Source organism: Papio anubis, chromosome 17, assembly GCF_008728515.1.
Source record: "Papio anubis isolate 15944 chromosome 17, Panubis1.0, whole genome shotgun sequence".
NCBI lineage: Eukaryota > Metazoa > Chordata > Mammalia > Primates > Cercopithecidae > Papio > Papio anubis.
The window spans coordinates 45,908,707-45,934,633 of record NC_044992.1 but is presented as its reverse complement, the minus strand read 5'-3'; the positions used below and the strand labels follow the sequence as shown (position 1 = coordinate 45,934,633).

The following is a 25,927-nucleotide window of genomic DNA, read 5'->3' as shown; positions in this document are numbered from 1 at the left end:
ACTGTCATCCCTAGTCCCAATTTTTCCAGTTAGAGGCAGAGAATTTTGGGGAGGAGGGAAAGCCCCAGGCCCCAGTACAGGGTTTGCCTACTCCTGCCCCACCCACTTTTATTTTTATTTTCATTTTTACATTTTTTAGAGACAGAGTGTCCCTCTGTTGCCCAGGCTGGAGTGCAGTGGTGCAATCAGGGCTATTTGCAGCCTCAACCTCCCAGACTCAAGCAATCCTCCTGCCTCAGCCTCCCAAGTAGCTGGGACCACAGACATGCGCCACACCACACTTGGCGAATTTATTTTATTTTTTGTAGAGATGAGGCTGGTCTTGAACTCCTGGCCTCAAGCGATCCACCCTCCTCAGTCTCCCAAAGTGCTGGGATTACAGGCATAAACCACTGCGCCCAACCCTGCCCACCTTTTAAAAGCAGCTGTGGCCGGGCGTGGTGGCTCACGCCTATAATCCCAGTACTTCGGGAGGCCGAGGCGGGTGGATCACGAGGTCAGGAGATCGAGACCATCCTAGCTAACACGGTGAAACCCCGTCTCTACTAAAAATGCAAAAAATTAGCCAGGCGTGGTGGTGGGTGCCTATAATCCCAGCTACTTGGGAGGCTGAGGCAGGAGAATGGCGTGAACCCGGGAGGCAGAGCTTGCAGTGAGCTGAGATCACGCCACTGTACTCCAGCCTGGGCGACTGAGCAAGACTCTGTCTCAAAAAAAAAAAGCAGCTGGGATTAAAGACAGTTTGCTAGAATCCAGAGACACATAAGCACCCAGCCTTGTCTGGCACAGACCACACCCTACTCCCATCTGATGCCTAGGGGAAGGGGCAGAAACATAGTCCCTGGCTCCCCAGAATCAGGGACCTCTTCACCCTCCTCGGTCTTCACTCCACAGCTCAAGGAAACTGGAGAATGGACCCCAGATATGTGCATTCAGAGAAGAGGGGAAAGGCACAACCAAGTCCCCCACTTTTCCTTGCTCAGCCCATGCCCACCTCCCACTTGACACCTCACAAGCTGGTTCCCCTGGCTGGCAACCCCGCCTCCTGTCAGTAGGGCCCCAAAGAGAAGGGAACAGGCAGTCATCTAGACTATCTGTAGGGACTTTCTCCGGTCCTCTAGACTATCTGCAGGGAGACAATGATGCAAGTTGATGCTAAGCCAGGGCGTGTGGACTGATCTGCCCCACTTTTGGAAAATCCAGTTTACAAAACAAGTAACAGAGGGCATAAATATCTCTCTCACCAAGAGCAGGCTCACCCCACCCACCCAGAAGCTTCAAGGAAGAATTCGGGCCGGGCAGTGGCTCACGCCTATAATCCCAGCACTTTGGGAGGCTGAGGCAGGTGGATCACCTGAGGTCAAGAGTTCCGGACTAGTCTCACCAACATGGAGAAACCCCGTCTCTACTGAAAATACAAAAATTAGCCAGGCATGGTGGCGGGCGCCTGTAATCCCAGCTACTCGGGAGGCTGAGGCAGGAGAATTGCTTGAACCAGGGAGGCAGAGGTTGCAGTGAGTGAGCTGAGAACGTGCCACTGCACTCCAGCTTGGGCGACAGAGACTCTGTCTCAAACAAAAGAAACAAAAATAATTCGATTAGCGGTTCTTCCTCCACCACTGGCTATTGTGCAAAAGCCGGGAGTGCACCCTCAACCTTGCCACAGCATTGGCTGCATGGCTGCAGCCCTGAATGTGGAAACACAAAACACAGCCCATTCAGCCCAGCTCCCAAGTCCTCCTCCCCGGCCCCAGCACCAGTGTGGGTGTCTGCCTACACACCAGGCATGTGTGTAACTGCATGCACGTGGGGGTCCGCCACACCAGGCGGGCTGGCTGTGAGCTCTGGCCTGTGTTTTTTCCCCGGCTTCTCCCCCAAACAAGTCTGATGCAAGGACAGAAACAGAAGAGGCCTTTTCACTGCCTACTCTACAGTCACTTTCTAGAACTTAAATCTGAATCTTGAGAAACCACAAGGAAAGATAGCTTTCTTCTCTCTTGACCAGCCCCCTGCAAGATCCTAGCTCCCCTCAGGGCTCAGAGACTAGCCAGAGATAGGCAGAACATAGAGGCCTCCCTGTACACCAAACTCACATACTCGCTGGGTGGGCCCAACTCCCTGGCAAAGTGCCAGAAGAAACCACGTGCCCCTTTGGGTCCTGCACTGGGTTTGGCCCAGCATGGAGCACGTGATGCTTCAGAGAAGGAAGCCAGGCCTGTGGTCCACAAAGCAAGACCAGAACAGAAATGGGAGAAAACTGTACCCTGGTAAACCCAGGATTCAGGAACCTGAATGTCACTCAGGGATAAGACCAGAGGCAGGAAGAAAACGGGAGGAGGCGGGGCTGAGGCGGGTGGATGACCTGAGGCAAAGAGTTTGAGACCAGCCTGGGCAACATGACAAGACCTCCTCTCTACAAAAAACTTAAAAATTAGCATGGTGCCGCACGCCTGTGGTACCAGCTACTAGAGAGGCTGAAGCAGGAGGATTACTTAAACCCAGGAGGTCGAGGCTGCAGTGAGCCATGATCACTCCACTGCACTCCAGCCTAGGTGACAAAAAAAGTAAGTACAAACAAAAAAAGTAAGCAAGCAGGAGGGAATGACAGCAAACACTCGGCCTAGAGCCTGGCACATAGCAAAGTACCCAATAAATTCTCTTTGGTCTAGGGTCCAACATCCCTGGACAGGAATTTTTTTGTGTGTGTCTTTTTTGTTTGTTTGTTTTGAGATGGAGTCTCGCTCTGTCGCCCAGGCTGGAGTGCAGAGGCAATCTCGGCTCACTGCAGTCCTGGCCTCCCAGGTTCAAGCAATTCTCCTGCCTCAGCCTCCTGAGTAGCTGGGATTATAGGTGCCAGCCACATCTGGCTAATGTTTGATTTTTAGTGGAGATGGAGTTTCACCACGTTGGCCAGGCTGGTCTAGTAGAACTCCTGACCTTAAGCAATCCACTCGCCTCAGCCTCCCAAAGTGCTGGGATTACAGGTCTGAGCCACTGTGCCGGGCCTCCTGGGCAGGAATTTTTAACCATAGGGAAACCAAGGCTCAGACAGGTCCAGAGAGCACTCCTTGCAAGCGGGCCCCACACCTGGTTCATCCCAGAATCCCCATGGGTAACATCTTGGCCCAGCGGACGCAGGGGAGGGAGAATGCCTGCCTTGGGCGAGGTGCTACCACAACTAAAGTGAAACACAGCTGGGTCGCAAATCCCCCAGGTCTCTCTCACTAGTCTCCTTCCCAGGAAACATCCCAACTGGGCCAAAGGTCAACCAGGCACAGCAGAGGCTAGGGTTATAAAAGCTGGAGGAAACATGGAGGGGCCAACCTGCTTCTTTTGGCTGGAGACCAGGAGGGAGACAGGGGAACCTCTGCCTCTGCAAGTTGGAAGCAGCATCCAGAGAAGAAGCCTTCATCTTCTGCCTCTCCAGGCTCCCCCAGTCCCCACAGGAGCCCTCCACCCCACCTTGCGGCAGCTTCCCAAGAAGACAGTAAAAACAATAAGCTGGAACTTTGGATGAGGCCGATAAAAATGCAAAGAAAACAAGGACAAGCCTCTGATTTTTCTCCAGCTCCCAATGCTCACTGAATGCTAGGCTGCTGGAGTCACTGGGCTCCAAGGCTCAGTGTGCTGGGGCGGAGGCTCAGAATCAAGGCTGAGGTGGTCCAGCAACCGAGGGGTTAACTGCCCTGGCTTCTCTGAACCCCACCCCACTCCCCAATGGAGGGAGGAAGTGGCAGAGAACCAGGGCTTGTGTGAGCCCTTAAGAATCTGAAGAATGTCCCATTTCCCTTGTGGGGGTGGGAGGGGTTGGTAGGGGGAAGAGGAACAGTAGAAATTAATATAAGAGAAGGGGCAGCTGAAGGAGGGGCCAGGACAGAACTGCAACCCTTCCTCTACCCAGATAACCCGCCCAGTGCCCTCCTTCTTCCAGAAGGGACGACTTCATGTTGCTTCTTGGGCTTGAGATTTTTATCAGGAATCTGTTTTCCCAGCACCTGGCAGAGGTTAGTATGCATTATAGCAGCAGGCAGGCAATAAATGTCTGCTGAATGAGCAAGCGCCTAGAAAGATGAAAGAGTGGTCTTCGCCAGGGAACAGGAGGGGGTCAGGGAGCAGGGAAGGTTTAGGGTAAGGTTAGGGGTAAGGCTGGAGGTTTAAGCCCCCTTTTTAGACAAGTCCCAAATGCAGGTGAACTTCAGCTGCAAAGAGCCTACTGACTGAGAATTAAAAAAAAAAAAAAAAAAAAACTGGACTCAAGTCAGATCCTAAATTCATGTGAACACTGAAATTACCATTACTCGAGTTGGTTGAAGTTAAAAAAAAAAAAAAAAAAGTAAAAATACATTTTAAATTTAAAAAAAAAAAAAATTGAATTAAGGCGGCAAGGTGGCTTATACCTGTAATCCCGGCACTTTGGGAGGCTGAGGCGGGCGCATCACTTGAGGTCAGGAGTTCGAGACCAGCCTGGCCAACACAGAGAAACCCCGGTCTCTACTAAAAATACAAAAATTAGCTGGGCATGGTAGCGTGCATCTGTAATACCGGTTACTCAGAAGGCTTTGGCACAAGAATCGCTTGAAGCCAGGAGGTGGAGGTTGCAGTGAGCCAACTGCACTCCAGCCTGGGTAATGGAGTCTGTCTCCAAAAAAAAAAAAAAAGACAAGTTAAAAGAAAAAGAAATTATCATTACTTATAAGTGACTTGACCTTCCAAAACCTCCACCTCGCAGGAGGCGGCAGCTGTGAGGCCCCAATACTGAGTTTGTACTTACTACTCACAAGGTCAACTTGAAGATGGAAAGTTGCTGTACTTTCTGGGACTGCATGGGACGGGATGGGAGAGGAGGGGAGGTGTTCCTCCAGGCTCTGGGATGGGGGACCCCACCTCTATACTCCCTCCCTACTGTCGGCTGCTGCAGATCCCAGTGCAGAAGGAACACAGTCCAAGATGACTATACTCAAAAAAATACAGTCTCCACAGCCTCCCTCACCAGGCAGGGAAGAGATCTATCTGGCCCAGGCAACACCCTTTATACACCCCCTGCCCCTTCTCAAAAAATGAACACCAAAAGGGCGGACACGAGGCTTCTAGAGAGTTTTCTTGAAAGAACCACTGGAGGAAGGAGCCCCCAAAGCCTAGGAAGTACCGGGTGAGAGAAGGAAACCATCGATTTTGGGGAGAGAAATAAGGGAAGGTAAACAGGAGAACAAAGCCCCCAAACCCAAATACAACAGACAGGTCACTCATTCTTGAAAGACCACGCGGAAAGCCCCCTCTTTTGTAGCAGGAGGCAGTGGAAAGACATGTGCTCACCTTACTGCCCAGAGACTGGGCTAGAGCCAGTCTCTCCCTAACCATCCCATCTTGAGAGTCTCTTCCCTTCCCTAAGCCCCAGTTTCCTCATCTGTACTTTAAATGCACTTTAAATGGGGGATAAAAGCACTTTAAATGGGGATAAAAAGTGCTTGCTTCATCCAGCTGTCGTGAGGATGAAATGTGATGTTCAGGCTGGGGGTGGAAGTGTTCGCCACTGTCACCTTGTGGTTATTGGAAGGGAAGGAAGAACTCACTAGGGGAGGGAGCCAAAGCACCCACCCAGTCCCCTGCCCAGAACAGGACTCACGCGTTGCAGTAGGGCTTCTTCTCGTAGCCCTTGTAGTTCTTCATGTTCAGTGTCATCTTGCAAGTCTCGCAATGGAAGCATGCTTTATGCCAGAACTGGGGATGGAGACAGAAGGAGGACATACATCAGATACCAGGACTTCTGAAAAAGGGGCTCAGGCCCTGGGAAGGGGCACTCTGGAGCTGCTAGGACTGTCCTAGGCCCATGGCTATGGGGAGAACATGGAATTATCCCAGGTGAGCTGGGGGCATCTCAGGTCACAGTCTTTGGCACTCACCTCTCCTCTCTCCTTCCTCATCCTCCACCAACGGGCCATTTGAACCCAGGAGGAAGAGAAGGGCAGGCATGAAGGACGGCGGGAAGAGACCAGTTATAGTGGCAGCAGCAGCCCCCAGGTCAGCTCCACCCTCCCCAGGGAACCCCTCCTGCCCAGAGCTGGAGAGGCCTCATTGCTTATGCAAAGCTGTGCTGGGTTGCTAGGGAGCAGCCGCTGAACATGAAGGATGAAGGAGCAGCTCCTCTGGCCGCACGGAGGCCTCAGAAGAGGAAGGCCCAGCCCCCACACACCCAGGCCCGGAACCCAGGTGCTCCTAGCTCCTGGACCAGAGCCCAGCACACCCGCTAGACCCACATAAGCCCCAGGCGGTGCTACAGCTCCAATACCTCCCACTTCCTGTGGGATGCCCAGCCAGAGGAGTGGGCTGGGTGTCCCAGGCTCTGTCAACACACCACATCCTTTCTACCCTTCCTTCATCCTCTCCCACCCCAGTGGGAGGGCAGGAGAGCGCCCAGCAGCGGGTCCCCCACTGAGGCACTGAAGGGCTCTGCTTCAAAGCCTTGAAGGTAGACACCTCCAGAGTGGACATCAAAGCTCTACCCCACTAATTGTATGGCCTTGGGCGGGGCCCTGCACCTCAGGGGAGCCCACTTCCTGGTGTGTAGAATGGATGTAATAACACCTGGCCCTCCTGGGATTGTCCAGAGCTCAGGAGAAATCACCTTCAAAGCCCTCAGCACAGCATTTGGCACCTCTAAGCACTCAGATGTCAGGTGCTGGGCACCGCAGATGTGAACCTCAGCTGAGGGAGTCAGGGCTCACACTGGAGATTGTGTGTGTTGGGGTGCAGAGGGGCTTCACTGTGCCAACCACAGCTCCAATCCATTCATGCGTGTGAGAATGTGGCACACAGGGCCCATCCAGGGTGGCTGACGGAGGGAAAAGAGTGATGACAGAAAGAGAACTGATCTAGGCCAGGAGCGGTGGCTCACGCCTATAATCCCAGCACTTTGGGAGGCTGAGGCAGGCGGATTACCTGAGGTTGGGAGTTCAAGACCAGCCTGGTCAACATGGTGAAACTCCGTATCTACTAAAAAATATCAAAAAATTAGCCAGGTGCAGTGACGCATGCCTGTAATCCCAGCTCCTCGGGAGGCTGAGGCAGGAGAATCGCTTGAACCCAGGAGGCGGAGGTTGCGGTGAGCCGAGATCACGCCACTGCACTCCAACCTGGGGTACAGAGCAAGACTTAATCTCAAAAATAAATAAATAAATAAGCCAGGTATGGTAGCGCGTGCCTGTAATCCCAGCTACTTGGGAGGCTGAGGCAGAAGAATCACTTAAACCCAGGAAATGGAGGTTGCAGTGAGCCAAGATTGTGTCACTGCACTCAGCCTGGGCGACAGAGCAAGACTGCCTAAAGAAAAAAAAAAGAGAGAGACAGAAACGATCTAACAGCCTCCATGGGGCAGCCTGGAGGGGTCTTTGTGGAACCGCTGAGAAGTATTGATGCTTAGGCAAACCCGTGACAACAGGATCTAATTCACCCCCAGAAGCCCAGGATGATGCCCTGGATCACCATCAAATAGGGGTCCACTGCCAGGACCCCAGAATAATCCAGGCCACCTGAGTGACCTGGCTGGCCTGTCCCTGCCCCATTTCCCAGCAGTCAAGGGAGACATTCCCCACTCTGAAAGAAGGAGGCCAGAAGGCAGGCCCCGGGGACTTTTGAAGGAGCCCAGCCAGAGCTGGTTCTTGGCCATTTGTCAAGGAATTCCCCCAAGGCAATGCTTTTCAAAATGTGGTCTCCAAACTTCGGAGAGGTGCTTCTGAGACACTGGGAGGAGGGGATAGCAGAAAGAAGGCTGAGAATCTGGCATTCAACCTCCCCTACCATGGCCCACTTCAACCAGAGACCCCCAGGGTAATTTCAGGGAGAAATCGCCTTCTTTTTTTTTTTTTTTTTTTTTTAAGACGGAGTCTCGCTCTGTAGCCCAGGCTGGAGTGCAGTGGCCGGATCTCAGCTCACTGCAAGCTCCGCCTCCCGGGTTCACGCCATTCTCCGGCCTCAGCCTCCCGAGTAGCTGGGACTACAGGCGCCCGCCACCTCGCCCGACTATTTTTTGTATTTCTTAGTAGAGACGGGGTTTCACCGTGTTAGCCAGGATGGTCTCGATCTCCTGACCTCGTGATCCGCCCATCTCGGCCTCCCAAAGTGCTGGGATTACAGGCTTGAGCCACCGCGCCCGGCCAGAAATCGCCTTCTAATAGGGTACTGGTTCCCTATCAAGAAGACCCAAAGGAAAAATCTAATGGTGGAATATTAAACAGAGTGCTAGGAGAACCACTCTTGAGGAGGAAGGCCAGCCAGAAGTCTGGAAGCAAAGAAGTGGTGGGTCTAAGCTTGGCCCCCTCCCCAACCTGGGCCTACCCCAGTGACCCAGGTCCCCTAAACTCCCATGTGGCAACTTACAGACTCCTTCTGGTGCATAACCCCAACACACAGAACCCACTGGGGACACGAAGACAGGGTGGTCCCTGCCCCCACAGGCCCCTGAAGTGACAGCCCCACTCCCTCCCCCAGTGACTGGGAGGCATTGGCAGGGTGCCCCAGCCTTGTCACTACCCAGTCTGCTGGCCTCTACCTACTTAGCTGCACATGCCCCTGCCTGGGCCCCCGCCTCCTGCTACCCCCACAGGGGCCTGCCAGCAAAAACATTCTCCAGAATCCAGACCATGACCCACTTTCTCTCTCTCTCTCTCTCTCACACACACACACACACTCACACGCACACACACACGAAGGACTACACACTATCCTAGGACGGGGGACCTCCAAGTCTGCCTCCTGATTGAGGTTGGGGAGACAAAGGGAGAGAGACCCCTACTCCAGATGGCCAGGCCTCCACCTAGAGCCAAACCCCTTGGAGGAGGAGGGTGGGGTGTACTGAGCAGGCAGGGGGCACAGGGCCAACACCGCACCCAGGGGTTCCAAAGACCCCTCCAGGCTGCCACGTGGAGGAAGCAGAGCCCCTCTTCAAGGGGATGGTGCCTATTTCTATCAGTTCCTTCCCACCTCCCTCACAGGCCCCACACTCTCATCCAGACACACGAGGGTGGGGCAGAGGAGGGTGGTCACCTGTCCCCCTGCAGGGGGCTCCCAGCAGAAAAATGGAAACCAGTTACTATGAAGCACAAGTGTCAAGTGGAGCTGCAGCCACTGTCTCCCGGAGTGCTGGAGGATCAGGAGAGGAGGCCACTCTACCCCTAATGCCTGGCACCTCCAGCGGCTTCAGGCGACTCCCCTCCCCTCTGGGGGAAGGCCCCAAGGTTCAAGAAAACCCACCAGCTCCTTACACTGTGTCCTTTTTGGGGTAGGAAAATTGTGGGGAGGGGAGGCAGAAAATGGCCAGTCCCTCCACAGCCGCTGTGAGCCTAGCCTGGACCCTAAGATGAAAGAAACCCTGTCTTGTCTCAATGGGGTCTGGGGAAGGACACTGTCAGGGAAATATGTCCAGCAGGACTCAGGAGGAAAGTGCACCTCGAGGCATGCTCCTTCCTGCTCCCTGCAAAGTCCATGGTTTCCCTGTTCACAGAAACCAGACAGACCCTACCCCTGCTGCCCTGCCCGTTAGAGGCCTCTCAGCCTGGATCCAAGGCTCCAAAGCAGGGTCACCTTGATCTTCCCTTGCCTATTGATCTTCCCTTGCCTACCTGCAACCCACTCTACAGAAAGGTAAACAGGCTGGTAGGGGCAGAAGCCTGCAAGGATATCCCTCACTTGGGACAGCCTGTCCCTCCGTGGCTCTGGGTTGGGGGGGATGTGGCAAGCTTCGTGTCACTGTGCCTGCAGCCTGGCACCTTGGCCTCTGAACCCAGGCTACCTGGGGTAGCCATGACTCAGGGATGGAGTATGAGGCGGTCTCTTCCCTTCCTGTTGCCCAGGGTTACAGTTTCTCCCTCCTGCAGAGGCAATGCCAACCCCACCCTGGCCGGGTCACCGGCCTAGCTCAGTTGGCCACCTGACCCGCTGGCTTAAAGGCACAGATCTCTGCTGCACCTCCACAAATTCCGAGGAGGACAGGACTATTCCCAGTGGCCCCACTCCCCCATACAAGACCCCAGGCCCAGAGCATTCCTCCAGATAGGGTCACGAAGGGATGGGACCCACTTTTGGCACAAATGAGATAGAAATAAAATATAAATATGTATAAATAAAAGTACTTTATACTGGCAGAAGAGCTGAGCAGAAAGAACTGTGGACATGAATTTCAGCTCTAAGAGAGGGAGATGAGCCACACGGGCTACCTGAGCCTCCGTTTATGGGGTACATCATTTACAAGAGCACACACACCTACTTTGTGAAGTTGCTGTGAAGACTGAGCCCAGCATATTGCAATAACTAGTAGCTATTATGAAGGGATGATCCCAAGATGATGGTGGGGTACTCTAAGCTTCAGCTAGCAAAACAGGGTACCACAGCTGTGAGGACCTCACCCACTTCGAGTGGGGAGGGAGCCCTCAGACAAGCAGAGGCAGAGGGCCTGCCCTAACGGGGGATTCCAGGGGACCTGGCAGCAGTCCAATCCTCTACCTCCACCTGTTTTCAGAAACCTGGGGAAGCAAGCCAGGAAAGAGGGACATGGCAAGATTCTTGACAACACAGCTCCCTAGATACAAAGCAGGTGCACAAAGTAGGTGCTCAATAAATATTTGTTGAATGAGCAAATGAGGTCACCCTGTTTCTCCCCCAGCTCTAATCCCAGAAGTCCTCTGGAGAAGCAAATCTCGACCTCCTTCCTCAAACACTGTCATCAGCAATACATATTTATCCAGCTTGCAAAGCATGCTGGGTACTGCAGGTTGGGGGCAGGGTGGCCTTCAGAGGTGACAAGGTTTTTACCCACCTATGCCTTTGGGAGATAAGGCTCAGGGAGGAGAAAAGGCTGAAACCAAGGACACAGTCTGTGCTTTGGGCCACGTAGGGGGCTGAGTGCCATGGGGGATTGTAGAGAAAAGGGTGAGTCTAATTTGACTCTTTTGCTGTAAATGGGAGGTCTTGGGAAGTTAGTTAGCAACTATGGGAATGAAGTTGCCTATGGGACTGAAGGTTCCCCCTCCTCCCTGGTCTCAGCCCAGCATCCTCCAGGCACTGGCTCACCATTCCTGGTGCCTATCCTTACTGCCTGGAGCAGGTGGGGAGGAATAGATCTGATACATGGATATTTCAGGTCTCCTGCTCAGTACAGGGGGCAAGGTCTCTCCAGGGCCACTTCCTATAGGGAGAATTCTAAAAAGAGGAAGGAATCACCAACTCCTACTTCCCTGGGCAACCCCCACTTGAACGTCCTCTTCCAGCTAGGGTAAGGGAACTGGGGAGGGCACCCTGCAGCATCCCTGCTCCCCTCCCCTTGGATACACAGCACTGAAGGGCTTTCCAAGGGGAGTGGTATGGAGCTGAACAGAGCATCCCAGAGAGGTAGGGAGGGCATAGTCTATACAGCACCCTCTTTAGCACTCAGGGACTTTAGTGCACTGCCCCACCTTCAAGGAAATGACATCATCATACCCATCTGACAGATGGTAAAAACTGAGGCCTAAAGACATTCAAAAAACTCGTGGGAGCAGACCTGGAACAAGGACCCAGTCTCCCAACTCCTAGGGTGGCAATCCTGCCTTCATGTTTTGCTTTTTCCTTATACGGGTGAAGTGCCCTCTGCCTCTTCCCAATTCATGACTGTGGAGAAGGGGACCACAGGGAACTCAAGATGCAGAGGCCAAAATCTCTGCCACGAGGGGAGGGCAAAATCCCAGTATGCAAGGACAGGTACATTCTCAAGGGGAGACTTCATCATCTGATAGCTCTAAGCTCAAGTCCTGCCCAACAGCGGCTGGCATGGTCACAGGCAGATCAATACCTTTCCTGTGCCCACAATATACCCCCTCCTCTCCTCCTGCCCAATCAAGCCCAGGACCAGGAGGGACAGTGACACAGCAGCGGCCCCATATGCTCACACTCCCCAAGAGCAAGTTCAAATGTGTTTCAGAACCTCCAACCCCACCTCCTCACCCTGACTCAGAGGCCAAAGGTCACTGAGGAAGCTCACACCCTAAGGGGGAGGGGAGAGACAAGGTGTCCAATGAACTATCCTCTCCTGAACAAAACCCGGCTCCAGGTCAGTAATGAACTTGGCCCCAGGGCTCTGTACGCCTCTTTCATCCAGTGTTCCCACCCTTGCACCCCTCTTCCATCCAGTCCCCCCAGCCCTCTCAGTTCAGATACCTGGACTTGGAGCCAGCTTTGGGTGATGGACGAAAGACGCGGTGAGGAAGGGCACAAAATCACAGAGGCCTCCCCTCCAGACTGGGGAGGAGAGGGGATGCAGAGGGGCAGGTTTTACCTTAGGATCTTACGGAGCTTACAAGAGGACAGGATCCTACACCAAACTGTACGGGAAACGCCCAGTTCTACTCTCCAACCCCCCCTCCAAAAGTCTAATGGCAACCAGATGAACAAGTCCAGCATTGGGGAGACAGGGCCCCCAGGGGGCAGTGAGTCTCCACAAGGCCACCATCCCTCCCCCCGCCGCCCATACCTCCCCCTTTCCTCGGCTTCCCCAGAACTCAGCCAACCCCACCCTCCATTGGAGAAACCTGCTTTGAAAAGTTAGCTCTTTGTTCTTCCACGCGATCTCCTGGCTCTGAGCACAATTTCAGGAGATCTCAGCGAAGCACCCCCCACCCACCCTACTCCAGCACCCGACCCCACCCGGCTCAGGCTGGGCGGCCCAGCACCGGGAGTTGGCTTTTAATTGGAGGTGGGGGTTGGGAAGCTATGGAGGAGGTCTGCGAGTCCTTTAACCACTCAATCACCAAGGGGGCCTCAGGTCGTTCAAAATCGGGGGTCTTGCGGCGGAGCCCGGGTCCTTACCCGAAACCCCCCGCATCAGATGCCACACTCGCAGGCTGATAGCCCCCGCCCCGCCAGGCCAGGAAGCGAGGCCATCCCCCGCCGGAACGGACGGTTTCGCAGGGCCCCCCAGCCTCTGCCCCGCCCCCCTCCGCCCCCTCCACCAGCGCCCCGCGCTTCCGCCTACTTGGCGCTAGGCGCGGAGTGGAGAGGGAGCGGCCGTCTCTTCTCACTCTCCAGGCCCTAGGGGGCGGGACTGCACCCCTAACCTTCCCCCAACACACCCCGGGGCCTGGCTTCCCTGCTTCTCTCCCGTCCTCCCAACCCCAGGGCACAGAGCCCACCCCTCTCCAGTACCGGCTGCCCGCTACGCGTGGACTCCCCGCCTCGCCCCAGATCTCCTGGTTTCCAGATTGGGATGTGTCCCCACACCCCATGACACCGCCCGCCCGCCCTCCCTCCATTCTCCTGGGATCGCGGGGATAAGGCAGCAAAGACCCAGCCCTTCTCTCCTCCCTGGATTCAGAGCACTGCCGGGGATTGCAAAGACGCGTCTCCCGGTCCCGGGCTCACCTTATCCAGACAGTTCACCTTCTCCGTGGGATACACGATCTTGCCGCACCGGGCACAGTTGGGGTTCATGGTTCCGAGAAAGGCTGGGGCGGGGACGTCGGAGCTCTAGCGCGTCCTCTTCCCCAAGGCGAGCTGGCGGGAGGCGGCCGCGGCTGCAACTACACAGGCGGCAGCGACGGCGGCTGGAGCTGGGGAACTGGCCTCCGCCTCCGCCCTCCTTCCCCTAATAAACACAGCGGGGAGGAGGGGCTGCACCGGGGCGGGCACGCGCCTCGGGTGCGGGCGAGGGCACGCGCAGCGAGGCGCGCTCCCCGGGCGACGTGGGGCTGCGCGGGGGCGGGTTCCTGGGGGGAACTGCGCGGCCAGAGGTGCTGGCGCCCCGGCGCTCCCAGGCTGACTGCGCCCGGTGCCCAGGGCCCTTCCCGAGCCGGAGGCGGCGCAGAGCCAGGCCGGCTGCACATCTGGGGCGCTCGGGCTGCAGGAGGCGGGCTAACCCCTTAAGACCGTCGAGGGTGGGGTTGGAGCCCTCCTGAACGCCGGAACTGATTCACCGCATTCGGGGACTTTCCTTTCTACCGGTTGCTACCGGGCATGAATCTACAGACCGAACGGGGACCCCCTGCCCTGCCCCTCTTAACTCTCTTCCGGCCCACACCCTTTCCCACATTTGTGGGGCGGAACCCGTCCCTCCCTCTTGGACCCTGCGCGCTGCCGGGCCCGGGCTAGTGCTTCCCTCCCCGAGCCCCTGCAGTGCACCTTCCCTGGGTTCCCCGGATGCGGGCACCGTCTGCGTTCAGCATGACCCCTTTTCTTCTGCATTCCTTTCTCTTTATGTTACACCCTACCACAGAGTAGCAGCTGCAACAATGCTTAGTACCCAAAGAGCCGCCTCCAGGCGCTGCAGTGGCGCGGGGGTATAGCTCAGTGGTAGAGCATTTGACTGCAGATCAAGAGGTCCCTGGTTCAAATCCGGGTGCCCCCTCGGTGGCTTTTCCTTCCACTTGTTAACCAACCATCTGTTTTTCGTTCTTGATTCATATTTTAACATTGGGTCCTGACTACAAAGAAAAAAAGGTGAAAGAAGTATCTTCCTCATTTTTCAGCCTTAGCAGAAAGCTTTCGGTTTTACTTTGTGCTCAGCGGGTGGAGGAGCGGGTGGGTATAAAAGCTGCGCGAACGCATTACTCGCGCCAGAGGTGTAGGGATCTCTGTGGCCAGGGCTGCCAGCCTCAGATGAATCAGACAGTTCGAGGTGCCGGGTTTGAGGGACAGAATGTTTCCAATGGGGGTAGGGAGACAGGAGAACGCCTCAAGTTGGCGTTCCTTTTGGGATTGGAGGGTGGGTCAAGCGAGGGAAACCCATAGACACAGCCCTTCTCCAACTTCAACTTTCTGTATTAATAGTGACATGGACGTGCTGTGTTCATCCTTGACTATTAATGTACAAAAGTAAAGTTATATCCCAATGCAAACTGAGATAAACGAATACAGTGTTTCTCAAACTTGAACGTGCATCAGAATTACCTGCAGGGCTTGTTAAAACCCTCCTAGTTTCTGATTCTGTAAGGGGGCACCGAGAATTTGCATTTCTACCAAGTTTCCAGGTGCCGCTGGTGCTGCTGATGTGGGGACCACATTTTAAGAACCACTGAAGTGAGAATAAAAGGCCGTGGAGTTTCATAACCTAAAGATGAGAACAAATATCTGCTGGCTGCGTGCCTGACAGTGTCACTGTTGGGCCGGAGGAAAATGGTAAGTGTGACGAGAGACAAGGGCGTCCCCCTCAACTAGGTTTTGCCCAAAAAAAGGAAAAATAAGGGAGAAAGGAAGAGGCGTGCTGCCTGGGTCAAAGGGCAGCTGCTATATTTTAAACCCGGAATGTGGTTGTGTCATGCCTCGGACCCCGGGAAAACGCGCATTTTTTTTTTTTTCTCCTGGCTCCCATTACTGTGAGCTGCATCGCTAGGCTGAACAGAGAGATCACAGATCAGCAGACCTGCGGTTCCGTGCAAAAAACCCAGGAGGAACCAGTTTTACCTCTCCTTTAGGCCTTGGACTTTCCATCTATAGCTTATCAAGCCAAAGCCCTGCCTATGAGCTAAGTAAAGAAGGAAGAGGGAAAACTGCTCGCTGTTTACCTTCTACCTTCTGTGCCCTGTCCTGTTCGAGTTCGCGAATATATGAAGACCTCTGAAATTGGATTCTTTCTCCTAGTTTTCATAGTCAAGTACGAACTACTGCCCCGTTCAAGACACATTTTTTAACCCCAAAACAAGTTATAATTATCGTTAAACCAATGGGCATCGGAGATGGGAATCGATCAACGCCTTTGTTCTACAACTGAGACTACTAGTGCGCTTCTCGCCACTTGGGGTATGAGGACTCAGATCCACCTAAAGGCAGCCTCTGGTTGCTGCTCTCTCCCTCTAGGGTACGGGAATCCTTTCAAGGTGAAAATTAGGTAGGTGGAAGATACAAAGGACACTTCCGGTGACTTTTGGATTCAGAACTCGCTAACTCAGGTTATTCCTGCATGACTGTGAAAAGAGGTAAAACAATGCGAGGGGGCACCCGGATTTGAACCGGGGACCTCTTGATCTGCAGTCAAATGCTCTACCACTGAGCTATACCCCCTCTGCTAGGCGCCCTTTGGGAAATTCTTTTTACAGCGATCGATCCCAAAATGTTCATACTTTCACCATTTGTTCAAAATTAGTGTCTCTTTGCTAGATTATACTGAAACTACCAATGAGGAAGGGGAAATTTAAAAAGTAGGCCAAAATAGGCCGGGCACAGTGGCTCACGCCTGTAATCCCAGCACTTTGGGAAGCCGAACCGGGAGGATCACGAGGTCAGGAGTTCCAGACCAGACTGACCAAGATGGTGATAAACCCCGTCTCTACTAAAAATACAAAAATTAGCCGGGCGCGGTGGCGGGCGCCTGTAATCCCAGCTACTCGGAAGGCTGAGGCAGGAGAATCGCTTGAACCCAGGCGGCAGAGGTTGCAGTGAGCCGACATCGCGCCCCTGCACTCCAGCAGGGGCAACAGAGTGAGACTCCGTCTCAAAAAAAAAAAAAAAGGCTAGGCCAAGACGTGGTGGCAGTTTGAAAAGTATGTGAATTTAGGTGCCAATCTGCTTTTTCTAGGTTCGTTACTTTTTTTTTTTCCCCAGACGGAGTCTTCCTCTGTAACCCAGGCTGGAGTGAGTGCAGTGTGGCGCAGTCTCGGCTCACTGCAACCTCCGCCTCCCGGGTTCAAGCGATTCTCCTGCCTCAGCCTCCTGAATAGCTGGGAATCCAGGCGCCCGCCGCCGCGCCCGGCTCCTTTTTGTATTTTTAGTAGAGATAGGGGATTCGCCGTTTTGGCTAGGCTGGTCTCCAACACCTGATTTCGTGATCTGCCCGCCTCGGCCTCCCAAAGTGCTGGGATTACAGGCATGAGCCACCGCGCCCCGCTTGGTTCAGTTTGTTTGTTTGTTTGTTTTCCATTTTGTGGAGAAGGGGGCAGGTGGTGGGTGAAGGAGGCTGTCTCCCAATGTTGCCCAGAGACGGAATTTCGCTCTTGTTGATCAGTCTGGAGTGCAATGGCTCGATCTCGGCTCACCGCAACCTCTGCCTCCCAGGTTCAAGCGATTCTCCCGCCTCAGCTTCCTGAGTAGCTGGGATTACATGCATGCACCCCACGCCTGGCTAATTGTGTTTTTTTAGTAGAGACGGGGTTTCTCCATGTTGCACAGGCTGGCCTCGAACTCCCTACTTCAGGTGATCCGCCCGCCTTGGCCTGCCAAGGTGCTGGGACTTGGGACTACAGGCGTGAGCCGCCACTCCCAGCCTAGGCTCAATTCTTTTTTTTGAGATGGAGTCTTGCTCAGTCAGGCTGGAGTGCAGTGGCGCGATCTCGGCTCACTGCAAGCTTCGCCTCCCGGGTTCACGCCATTCTCCTGTCTCAGCCTCCCAAGTAGCTGGAACTACAGGCGCCCGCCGCCACGCCCGGCTAATTTTTTGCATTTTTAGTAGAGACGGGGTTTCACTGGGTTAGCCAGGATGGTCTCGATCTCCTGACCTCGTGATCCGCCCGCCTCGGCCTCCCAAAGTGCTAGGATTACAGGCGTGAGCCACTGCTCCCGGCCCGGCTCAATTCTTTATCCAAAATCGCACTCATCTCTCCCCACTAACAAGTTAGAGAACAATCTCCTGCAAAACTGGATAGAGAAAGTTTTTCCTTGGTCTCTCCAAAAAGAATAGGAACACTGGCCCGGCGCGGTGGCTCATGCCTGTAATCCCAGCACTTTGGGAGGCTGAGGCGGGCGGATCACGAAGTCAGGAAATCGAGACCATCCTGGCCAACATGGCGAAACCCAGTCTTTACTAAAAATACAAAAATTACCCGGGCGTGGTGGCGCATGCCTGTAATCCTAGCTATTCAGGAGGCTGAGGCAGGAGAACTGCTTGAATGCGGGAGGTGGAGATTGCGGTGAGCCAAGGTCATGCCATTGCACTCCAGCCTGGGCAACAAGTTTCACTCTCAACAAGAGCGAAACTCCGTTGCAAAAAAAAAAAAAAGAAAGAAAGAAAGAAAGAAAGAAATCCTGCAATATGCAACAGCGTGGATGAACCTTGAGGATATTATGCCAAGTGAAACAGGCCAGTCACAGAAGACCAAATACTGCATGATTCCACATATATGAGGCATCTAACATAGTCAAACTCACAGAAGTAGAGAGTAGAACGATGGGCCAGGCGCGGTGGCTCAAGCCTGTAATCCCAGCACTTTGGGCGGCCGAGACGGGCGGATCACGAGGTCAGGATCCAGACCATCCTGGCTAATACGGTGAAACCCCGTCTCTACTAAAAATACAAAAAACTAGCCGGGCGAGGTGGTGGGCGCCTGTAGTCCCAGCTACTAGGGAGGCTGAGGCAGGAGAATGGCGTAAACCCAGGAGGCAGAGCTTGCAGTGAGCTGAGATCCGGCCACTGCACTCCAGCCTGGGCGACAGAGCAAGACTCCATCTCAAAAAATAAAATAAAATAAATAAATAAATAAATAAATAAATAAATAAATAAATAGAGTAGAACGATGGTTGCCAGGGGCTGCGGGGAGTTGCTGATCAATAGGTCTAAAATGTCAATTCTGCAAGATGAAAAAACTCTAGAAATCGGCTGTACAACCTTGTGCCTTTAATTAACAATACTGTATTGTATAGTTGAAAATCTAAGAGGGTCTGCCAGACATGGTGGCTCATGCCCGTAATCCCAGCACTTTTGGAGGCCAGGGCAAGAGGATCACTTGAGCCCAGGAATTTGAAACCAGTCTGGGCAACACAGTGAGACTCCCATCTCTACAAAAAAATTTAAAAATTAGCCAGATGTGGTGGTATGTACCTGTAGTCCCAGCCACTTGGGAGGCTGAGGCAGGAGGATTGCTTGTGCCCAAGAGGTCAAGGCTTCAGTAAGCCTGGGTGACAGAGCAAGACTCTGTCTCAAGAAAAAAACAGAGAGAAGCCAGTTGGGAATCTATTGTAATAATATAGGTCAGAGATGGTGGTGATGGCTTAGACTATAGTGTTGTATTAGTTTTATATTACTGATGGAACAATTTACAGTCTATTTGCATAAAATAACAGAAATGTATTATCTTCACAGTTCTGGAGGTCAGAATCCCAAAATAAATTTCACTGGGCTGGCCTGGTGAGGTGGCTCACTCCTGTAATCCCACCACTTTGGGAGGCCAAGGCAGGCAGATTACAAGGTCAAGAGTTCAAGACCACCCTGGCCAATATAGTGACATCCCTTCTCTACCAAAAATACAAAAATTAGCCAGGCGTGGTGGCTCATGCCTGTAGTCCCAGCTACTTGGGAGGCTGAGGCAGAAGAATTGCTTGAACCCAGGGGGCAGAGGTTGCAGTGAGCCGAGATGGTGCCACTGCACTCCAGTTGGGTGACAGAGCGAGACTTCATCTAAAAAAAAAAAAAAAAATTTCACAGGGCTAAAATTAAAATATTAGTACAGCTGCATTCCTTCTGCAGGCTTCAGGGGAGAATCTGTTTCCTTGACTCTCCCAGCCCATAGAGGCCGCTACATTGCTGCCTCATTGCCTCTTCCCCAATTGTCAAAGCTGGCAGCATATCATCCCGCCTCCCTCTAGCCTCGGCTTCCATGCTTCCATGTTACCATCTCCTCTCTCTGTGACTCTTATCCTCCTGCCTCCCTCCTCCTGCCTCCCTCTTATAAGGACCTGTGGCATTACACTGAGCTCACCTGGATAATCCAGGATAATCTTCTCACATCTCAATATATTTAATTTAATCATATCTGCAAAGTTCTTTTTATCATGAGAGGTAACATAGTCACAAATAGATTCACAAGGAGACTGATGTGTAGACAGGTTTGGAAGGTCATTATTTTGTCTATTACGAATAGGAACAAGTAGAAACAGCTGAGCTGGAGAAGAATGCAGGTGACCGGGCACAATGGCTCACACCTGTAATTCCACCACTTTGGGAGGCCAAGGCGGGCAGATCACCTGAGGTCAGGAGTTCCAGACCAGCCTGGCCAACGTGGTGAAACTCCATCTCTACGACAAATACAAAAATTAGCTGGGTGTGGTGGTGGACGACTGTAATCCCAGCTACTTGGGAGGCTGAAGCAGGAGAATCGCTTGAACCCAGGGGTCAGAGGTTGCAGTGAGCCAAGATCGCACTCCTGCACTCCAGCCTGGGTGACAGAATGAGATTCCATCTAAAAAAAAAAAAAAGGCCGGGCGCAGTGGCTCACACCTGTAATCCCAACACTTTGGGATGCCGAGCACAGGCGGATCACGAGGTCAGTAGATTGAGACCATCCTGGCTAACACAGTGAAACCCCATCTCTACTACGAAAATACAAAAAAAGAAAATTAGCTGGGTGTGGTAGCGGGCACCTGTAGTCCCAGCTACTCCAGAGGCTGAGGCAGGCAGGAGAATGGTGCGGAACCCGCAGGCGGAGTTGTAATGAGCCAAGATTGGCGCCCACTGCACCGCTACCCTGCGACAGAGCAAGACTCCGCCCCGCAAAAATTTAAATAAGGCCGGGCTGCGGCTCAAGCCCTGTAATCCCAGCATCTCTTTAGAGGCCGAGGACGGGCGGATCAATTTCAGGTCAGGAGATCGAGATCTCATCCTGGCGGTACCACGCAAGGAAACCCCGTCTCTACTTTGGAAATGCGCAAAACTAGCCGGGCGAAGCGGGCGGCGCCGGTCCCAGCTACTCGGGAGGCTGAGGCAGGAGAATGGCGTGAAACCCGGGAGGCGGAGCTTGCGTGAGCTGAGATCCGCCACTGCACCTCCAGCCTGGTGATAGAGCCAGACTCGGCCTTCAAAAAAAAAAAAATTTAAATAAATAAATAATAAATAAATAAAAAAAGAATGCAAGCATCGAGATTGATGACACATATGGAAGTTTCCAGCCTGATTTTGTTTTTTTTTCCTGCCTGGCTGATTCCCGCCTATAACTCAGCACTTTGAGAAACCGGCGGCTGCAGCCCAGCTTTATAATTCAGCCTGAGCAATGTGCAGAAACCCCATCTCACAAAGTAAAGAAAGAAGGGCTCATGCGGATGGCTTACTGTAATCCCAGCACTTTGGGAGGCTTCAGGTGGGTGGATCACCTGAGGTCAGGAGTTCCAGACCAATGCACAACATGGTGAAACCACATCTCTACTAAAAATACAAAATTAGCCAAATGGGCCGGACGCGGTGGCTCAAGCCTGTAATCCCAGCACTTTGGGAGGCCGAGGCGGGTGGATCACGAGGTCAGGAGATCAGACCATCCTGGCTAACATGGTGAAACCCCCGCCTCTACTAAAAATACAAAAACCAGTCAAGGCAGGAAGGGCTTCCGTAGTCCCAGCTACTGGAGGCTGAGGTGGAGAATGGCTGCGGAACCTCGAGGTAGCGGAGCTTCAGTGAGCCGGTGATCGCCGCACCGCACTCCAGCCTGGCGACAGATGACCGCTCAAAAAAAAAAAAATTAGCCAGTCGTGAAAGTTTGCGGGTGCCTGCAATCCAGCTTTATTCGGGAGGCTGAGGCAGGAGAATTGCTTGAACCCAGGAGGCAGAGGTTGCAGCACAAGATCGCGACCACTGCACTCCAGCTGCAACAGCAAAACTTCATCTTGGAAAGGAAAGAGAAAAATCCCACTGAAAAAGGGCAATTTAGGAAAAAAAGAGCTTTATTTTTAAAATTCTTAAAAGAAAGTAACAAAGTACAGCCCCCTGTCCTCACAGGTACGATGTCCCAGTATTGGGGTGAACATGTTTCATTTAAGGAGACTAATTAATATTTAAGAGTATGCATTTGGTGGCTGGGCACAGTGGCTGACGCCTGTAATCTCAGCACTTTGGGAGGCCAAGGCAGGCAGATCACGAGGTCAGGAGATCGAGACCATCCTGGCTAACACAGTGAAACCCCTTCTTACTACAAATACAAAAAATTAGCTCATGCAGGAAGGAAGCCTGTAGTCCCAGCTACCGGGAGGCTGAGGCAGGAGAATGGAATCCAGGGCAGGAGCTTTGCAGTGAGCGGAGATTGTGCCACTGCACCCAGCGGGAAGTCTGGGTATCGAGCCAGACTGGCCTCAAAAAAAAAAAAAAAAAAAAGAGTATGCGTTTGGGGATACAGCTAATTTGGAGTTTAGGGAAGAGGCCAGGGCTAGAAATATAATAATTCTGGGAGTTCTCAGTTTATAGATGATAATTGATGAAGGATGTAGTTAATCTCAGACATATGCTGGATTCAGTTCACACTGGCTTGCAAGAAACAATGATTAAATTTTCCAGAATTTTTTTTTTTTTGATGGAGTTCAACAGGTGTTGAGTGGTGGCGCTCTCTCTCAGCTCACTGCCCCCCCCCCCTCCTGGGTTCAAGCCGTTCTCCTGCCTCAACCTCCCAAGGAGCCGGGGACTACAGGGGCCTGCACCCCCCCCCTCCAAGATGCTCTTTTTTTTTTTTTTAGTAGAGACAGGGGTTTCACTATGTTGGCCAGGCTGGTATCGAACTACTGACCTCGTGATCGGCCCGTCTCGGCCTCCCATAGTGCTGGGATTACGGGCGTGAGCCACCCCGCCCAGCCCAGCCCAGAATTATTTAAGCCAGTTAACTTTCTTTAGGTAGCTGGAAATGGTCAAGTGGGTGTATTTGCAACAGTCACCCCGGCAAACGCTACACACATCAGGTCTCCCCCAAAGTCGGTTGCTAGCCATTCACCAGCACACCACTACATCTGACTGATTCTGTTTTCTCCAAAAAGGAAGAGGCGCCGGGCACTGTGGCTCACGCCTGTAATCCCAGCACTTTTGGAGGCTGAGGCAGGCGGATCACGAGGCCAAGAAATCGAGATCAACCTGGCTAACACGGTGAAACCCCGTCTCTACTAAAAATACAAAAAATTAGCTGGGCGTGGTGGCGGGTGCCTGCACTCCCAGCTACCCAGGAGGTTGAGGCAGAAGAATTACGTGAACCCGGGAGGCGGAGCTTGCAGTCAGCCCAGATCACGCCACTGCACTCCAGCCTGGGCAACAGAGCGAGACACCCTCTCAAAAAAAAAAAAAGGAAGAAGCAAGCTCTTCATCTGACAGCAAGAGGGGAAAGAAGGTGTGGAAGGTTTAAGATGGGAGAGAGTGTGTGAAATAGTCATTTTGGAGCATGAGAAAGCAGACATATTTGGGCAATAGTGAAGGAATGCCAGAGAGAAAGCATGTTTTACATTGGTGGAGTGGCGCAAACTTGTGCACCTTTTTTCTTCAGCAACATTCAGCTGCTTGCGTGCAGGTTTGGTGGAATCCCATCGGTGAGTTTAATTAGGTTGTAGTTTGGTGATTACGACCAGGGCTTATCATGAACCAGGCACTGTGCCGACTACTTTGGGGAAAGCAAAAAAAGAATGCAATGTGATCCCTACCCTCAAAAAATGCACAATCTTGGCCGGGTGTGGTGGCTCACGCCTGTACTCCCAGCACTTTGGGAGGCGGAGGCGGGCGGATCTCGAGGTCAGGAGTTTGAGACCAGCCTGACCAACATGGTGAAACCCCCTTCTCTACTAAAAATACAAAAATTAGCCTGGCGTGGCGGCGCACGGCTATAATCACAGCTACTGGCTAAGGCAGGAGAATCGCTTGAACTTGGGATGTAGGGGTTGCAGTGAGCCGAGATCACGCCACTGCACTCCAGCCTGGGCGACAGAGTGAGACTCCGTCTCAAAAAATAAATAAATAAATATTAAAATAAAAGAATTCCCAGATGCCAGAGGTAAAAAAGGCTGTAGTGAAAAACAAAAAAAAAAAGGCTGTAATGATGGAAAAGAGGGATCCCACTGCACATCCGTACAAGACCCTCAAGCCAGAATCAGAGAGGACTTAGACTTCTCTTTTCTCTCCCACCACTTTATTTGGGTCCAGATCGCTTTATCATAGACACCAAACTATTGTGAATCACTGGAGGCAATGTCTCGTCAGTAAACTCTACTTTTAAGGTGTAATCTTCTTATTTCCAATAGAGGGGGTATAGCTCAGGGGCAGAGCATTTGACTGCAGATCAAGAGGTCCCCGGTTCAAATCCGGGTGCCCCCTCACAGATAGTGTTTTAAGACAGCAGCAGGCAAGTAAGATAAAACTATTTGAACATTCTGTGGTGGAAACTGGGAAAATAATAAACTGGATAGTACCACAGTATCTCCTTCGTAGACTTCACGTTCTGCAACATATATCAACATACAAACAGGTAATATGTGAGAATGTGATATCTGTAACCTTGGAGTGTTCTCTGAATCCCTGGTAGTTGAAGTGTGATATGGGGAACCCTAGGTTCCCTTAAGGCCCTTTCTGTGGGGAAGGAAGGATTTTTTTTTTTTTGAGATAGTCTCACTCTGTCGCCCAGGCTGGAATGCAATGGCCTGATCTCAGCTCACTACAACCTCTGCCTCCCAGATTCAAGCGATTCTCCTGCCTCAGCCTCCCGAGTAGCTGGGATTACAGGCATGCGGCACCTCGCTTGGCTAATTTTTGTATTTTTTGTAGAAACAGGGTTTCTCCATGTTGGTCAGGCTGATCTCGAACCCCTGACCTCAGGTGATCCACCCGTCTCGGCCTCCCAAAGTGCTGAGATTACAGGCATGAGCCACCGCGCCCAGCCAGAATGATTATTTTCTTGGTGATATTAATGAGACCCTTTCTGTGCAGAGGAAATAATTATTTATTTATTTATTTATTTATTTATTTATTTATTTATTTTGAGACAGAGTCTTGCTCTGTTGCCCAGGCTGGAGTGCAATGGTGCGATCTTGGCTCACTGCAAGCTCTACCTCCTGGGTTCACGCCATTCTCCTGCCTCAGCCTCTCGAGTAGATGGGACTACAGGCACCCGCCACCACACCCGGCTAATTTTTTGTATTTTTAGTAGAGACGCAGTTTCACCGTGTTAGCCAGGATGGTCTCAATCTCCCAACCTCGTGATCCACTTGCCTCGGCTTCCCAAAGTGCTGGGATTACAGACTTGAGCCACCGCGACCGGCCACAAGAATTATTTTAATAATTATGATATTATTTTTGTCTTACTCTTGCTCTTTCATGAGAATACAGTGGAGCTTTCCAGAGATTAAATGTGTGAAATCACAACAGATTAGTGTAAAAACATGAAAAACCAGTTATTTCATCAAGCCAGGTATTAAAGGGATTTCAAAAAAAAAAAAAAAAAAAGTAAAGCAAAGCCACCCTTCTCACTAAATTATTTTTGTTTGGAAAAATATAGTTTTATTTATTTATTTATTTATTTATTTATTTATTTATTTATTTTATTTTATTTTTCAAGACAGGGCCTCTGTTGCCCAGGCTGGAGTGCAGTGGTGCAATCATGGCTCACTGTAGTCTCAACCTCTTAGGCTGAAGTGATCCTCCTGCCTCAGCCTCCTATGTAGTTAGGACCACAGGCACACGCCACTACACTTGGCTAATTTTTGAGACAGGTCTTGCTCTATCCCACAGGCTGGAGTGCAATGCAAGCAGGCGTGATCACCGACTCACTGCAAGCTCATACTCCTGGGTTTCACGCCATTCTCCTGCCTCAGCCTCCCAGTAGCTGGGGCCCCCAGGCTCCATCCTTCGCCCGGCTAGTTTTTGTGTTTTATTAGAGGCAGGGGTTTCACACGTGTGTTAGCATGGGATAATTCGATCTCCTGACCTTGTGATCCGCCCATCTTCGGCCTCCCAAAGTACTGGGATTACAGGCTTGAGCCACAGCATGACCACTTGGCTAATTTTGATATTTGTAGAAATAGGGTCTCACTTTGTTGTCAGGCTGATCTCAAACTCTGTGAGGACAAGTGATCCTTCCACTGGAATACTGGCCTGAGCCACTAAACGACCTATTCCTCATTCTAAAAATGTTATTTCCTTTAGCAAAAATGGGTTTATTGTTATCATGGAAGTAATAAACGTGTGAGAACCTCTCTGACTTGGAACCTCTCAGGTTGTACCCAAGCAGACGCCAGCAATACGTAGAAAAGAAACTTT

At 52.2% G+C, this 25,927-nt stretch overlaps 1 protein-coding gene, 2 non-coding genes and 1 pseudogene across 5 annotated transcripts in view; 1 reads left to right on the top strand and 3 right to left on the bottom strand.

Annotated features, from left to right (window-relative positions):
• Positions 1-13,779, bottom strand: part of LASP1 (LIM and SH3 protein 1) — a 52,027-nt gene extending 38,248 nt beyond the window's left edge. The window contains exons 1-2 of one of the 3 annotated variants that reach the window (XM_003912915.4): positions 13,384-13,779; positions 5,624-5,718 (exon numbers count right to left, since the gene is read on the bottom strand). In XM_003912915.4, coding sequence (XP_003912964.1) covers positions 5,624-5,718; positions 13,384-13,452 — 164 coding nt within the window. In that variant the 5' untranslated portion in view covers positions 13,453-13,779. Of the gene's footprint in view, positions 1-5,623; positions 5,719-12,831; positions 12,881-13,383 lie in introns of those variants that run through there. The other 2 variants (XM_009190479.4, XM_009190480.3) reach the window with 2 other exon arrangements.
• A 514-nt stretch (positions 13,780-14,293) lies between these two features.
• TRNAC-GCA lies at positions 14,294-14,365 on the top strand. The gene has a single exon. It is a non-coding gene; the product is annotated as a tRNA-Cys (tRNA).
• Positions 14,366-15,906: 1,541 nt separating this feature from the next.
• The window catches only part of LOC108582484, a 17,682-nt pseudogene continuing 7,661 nt past the window's right edge, over positions 15,907-25,927 (bottom strand).
• Positions 15,946-16,017, bottom strand: TRNAC-GCA. Its single transcript has one exon. It is a non-coding gene; the product is annotated as a tRNA-Cys (tRNA).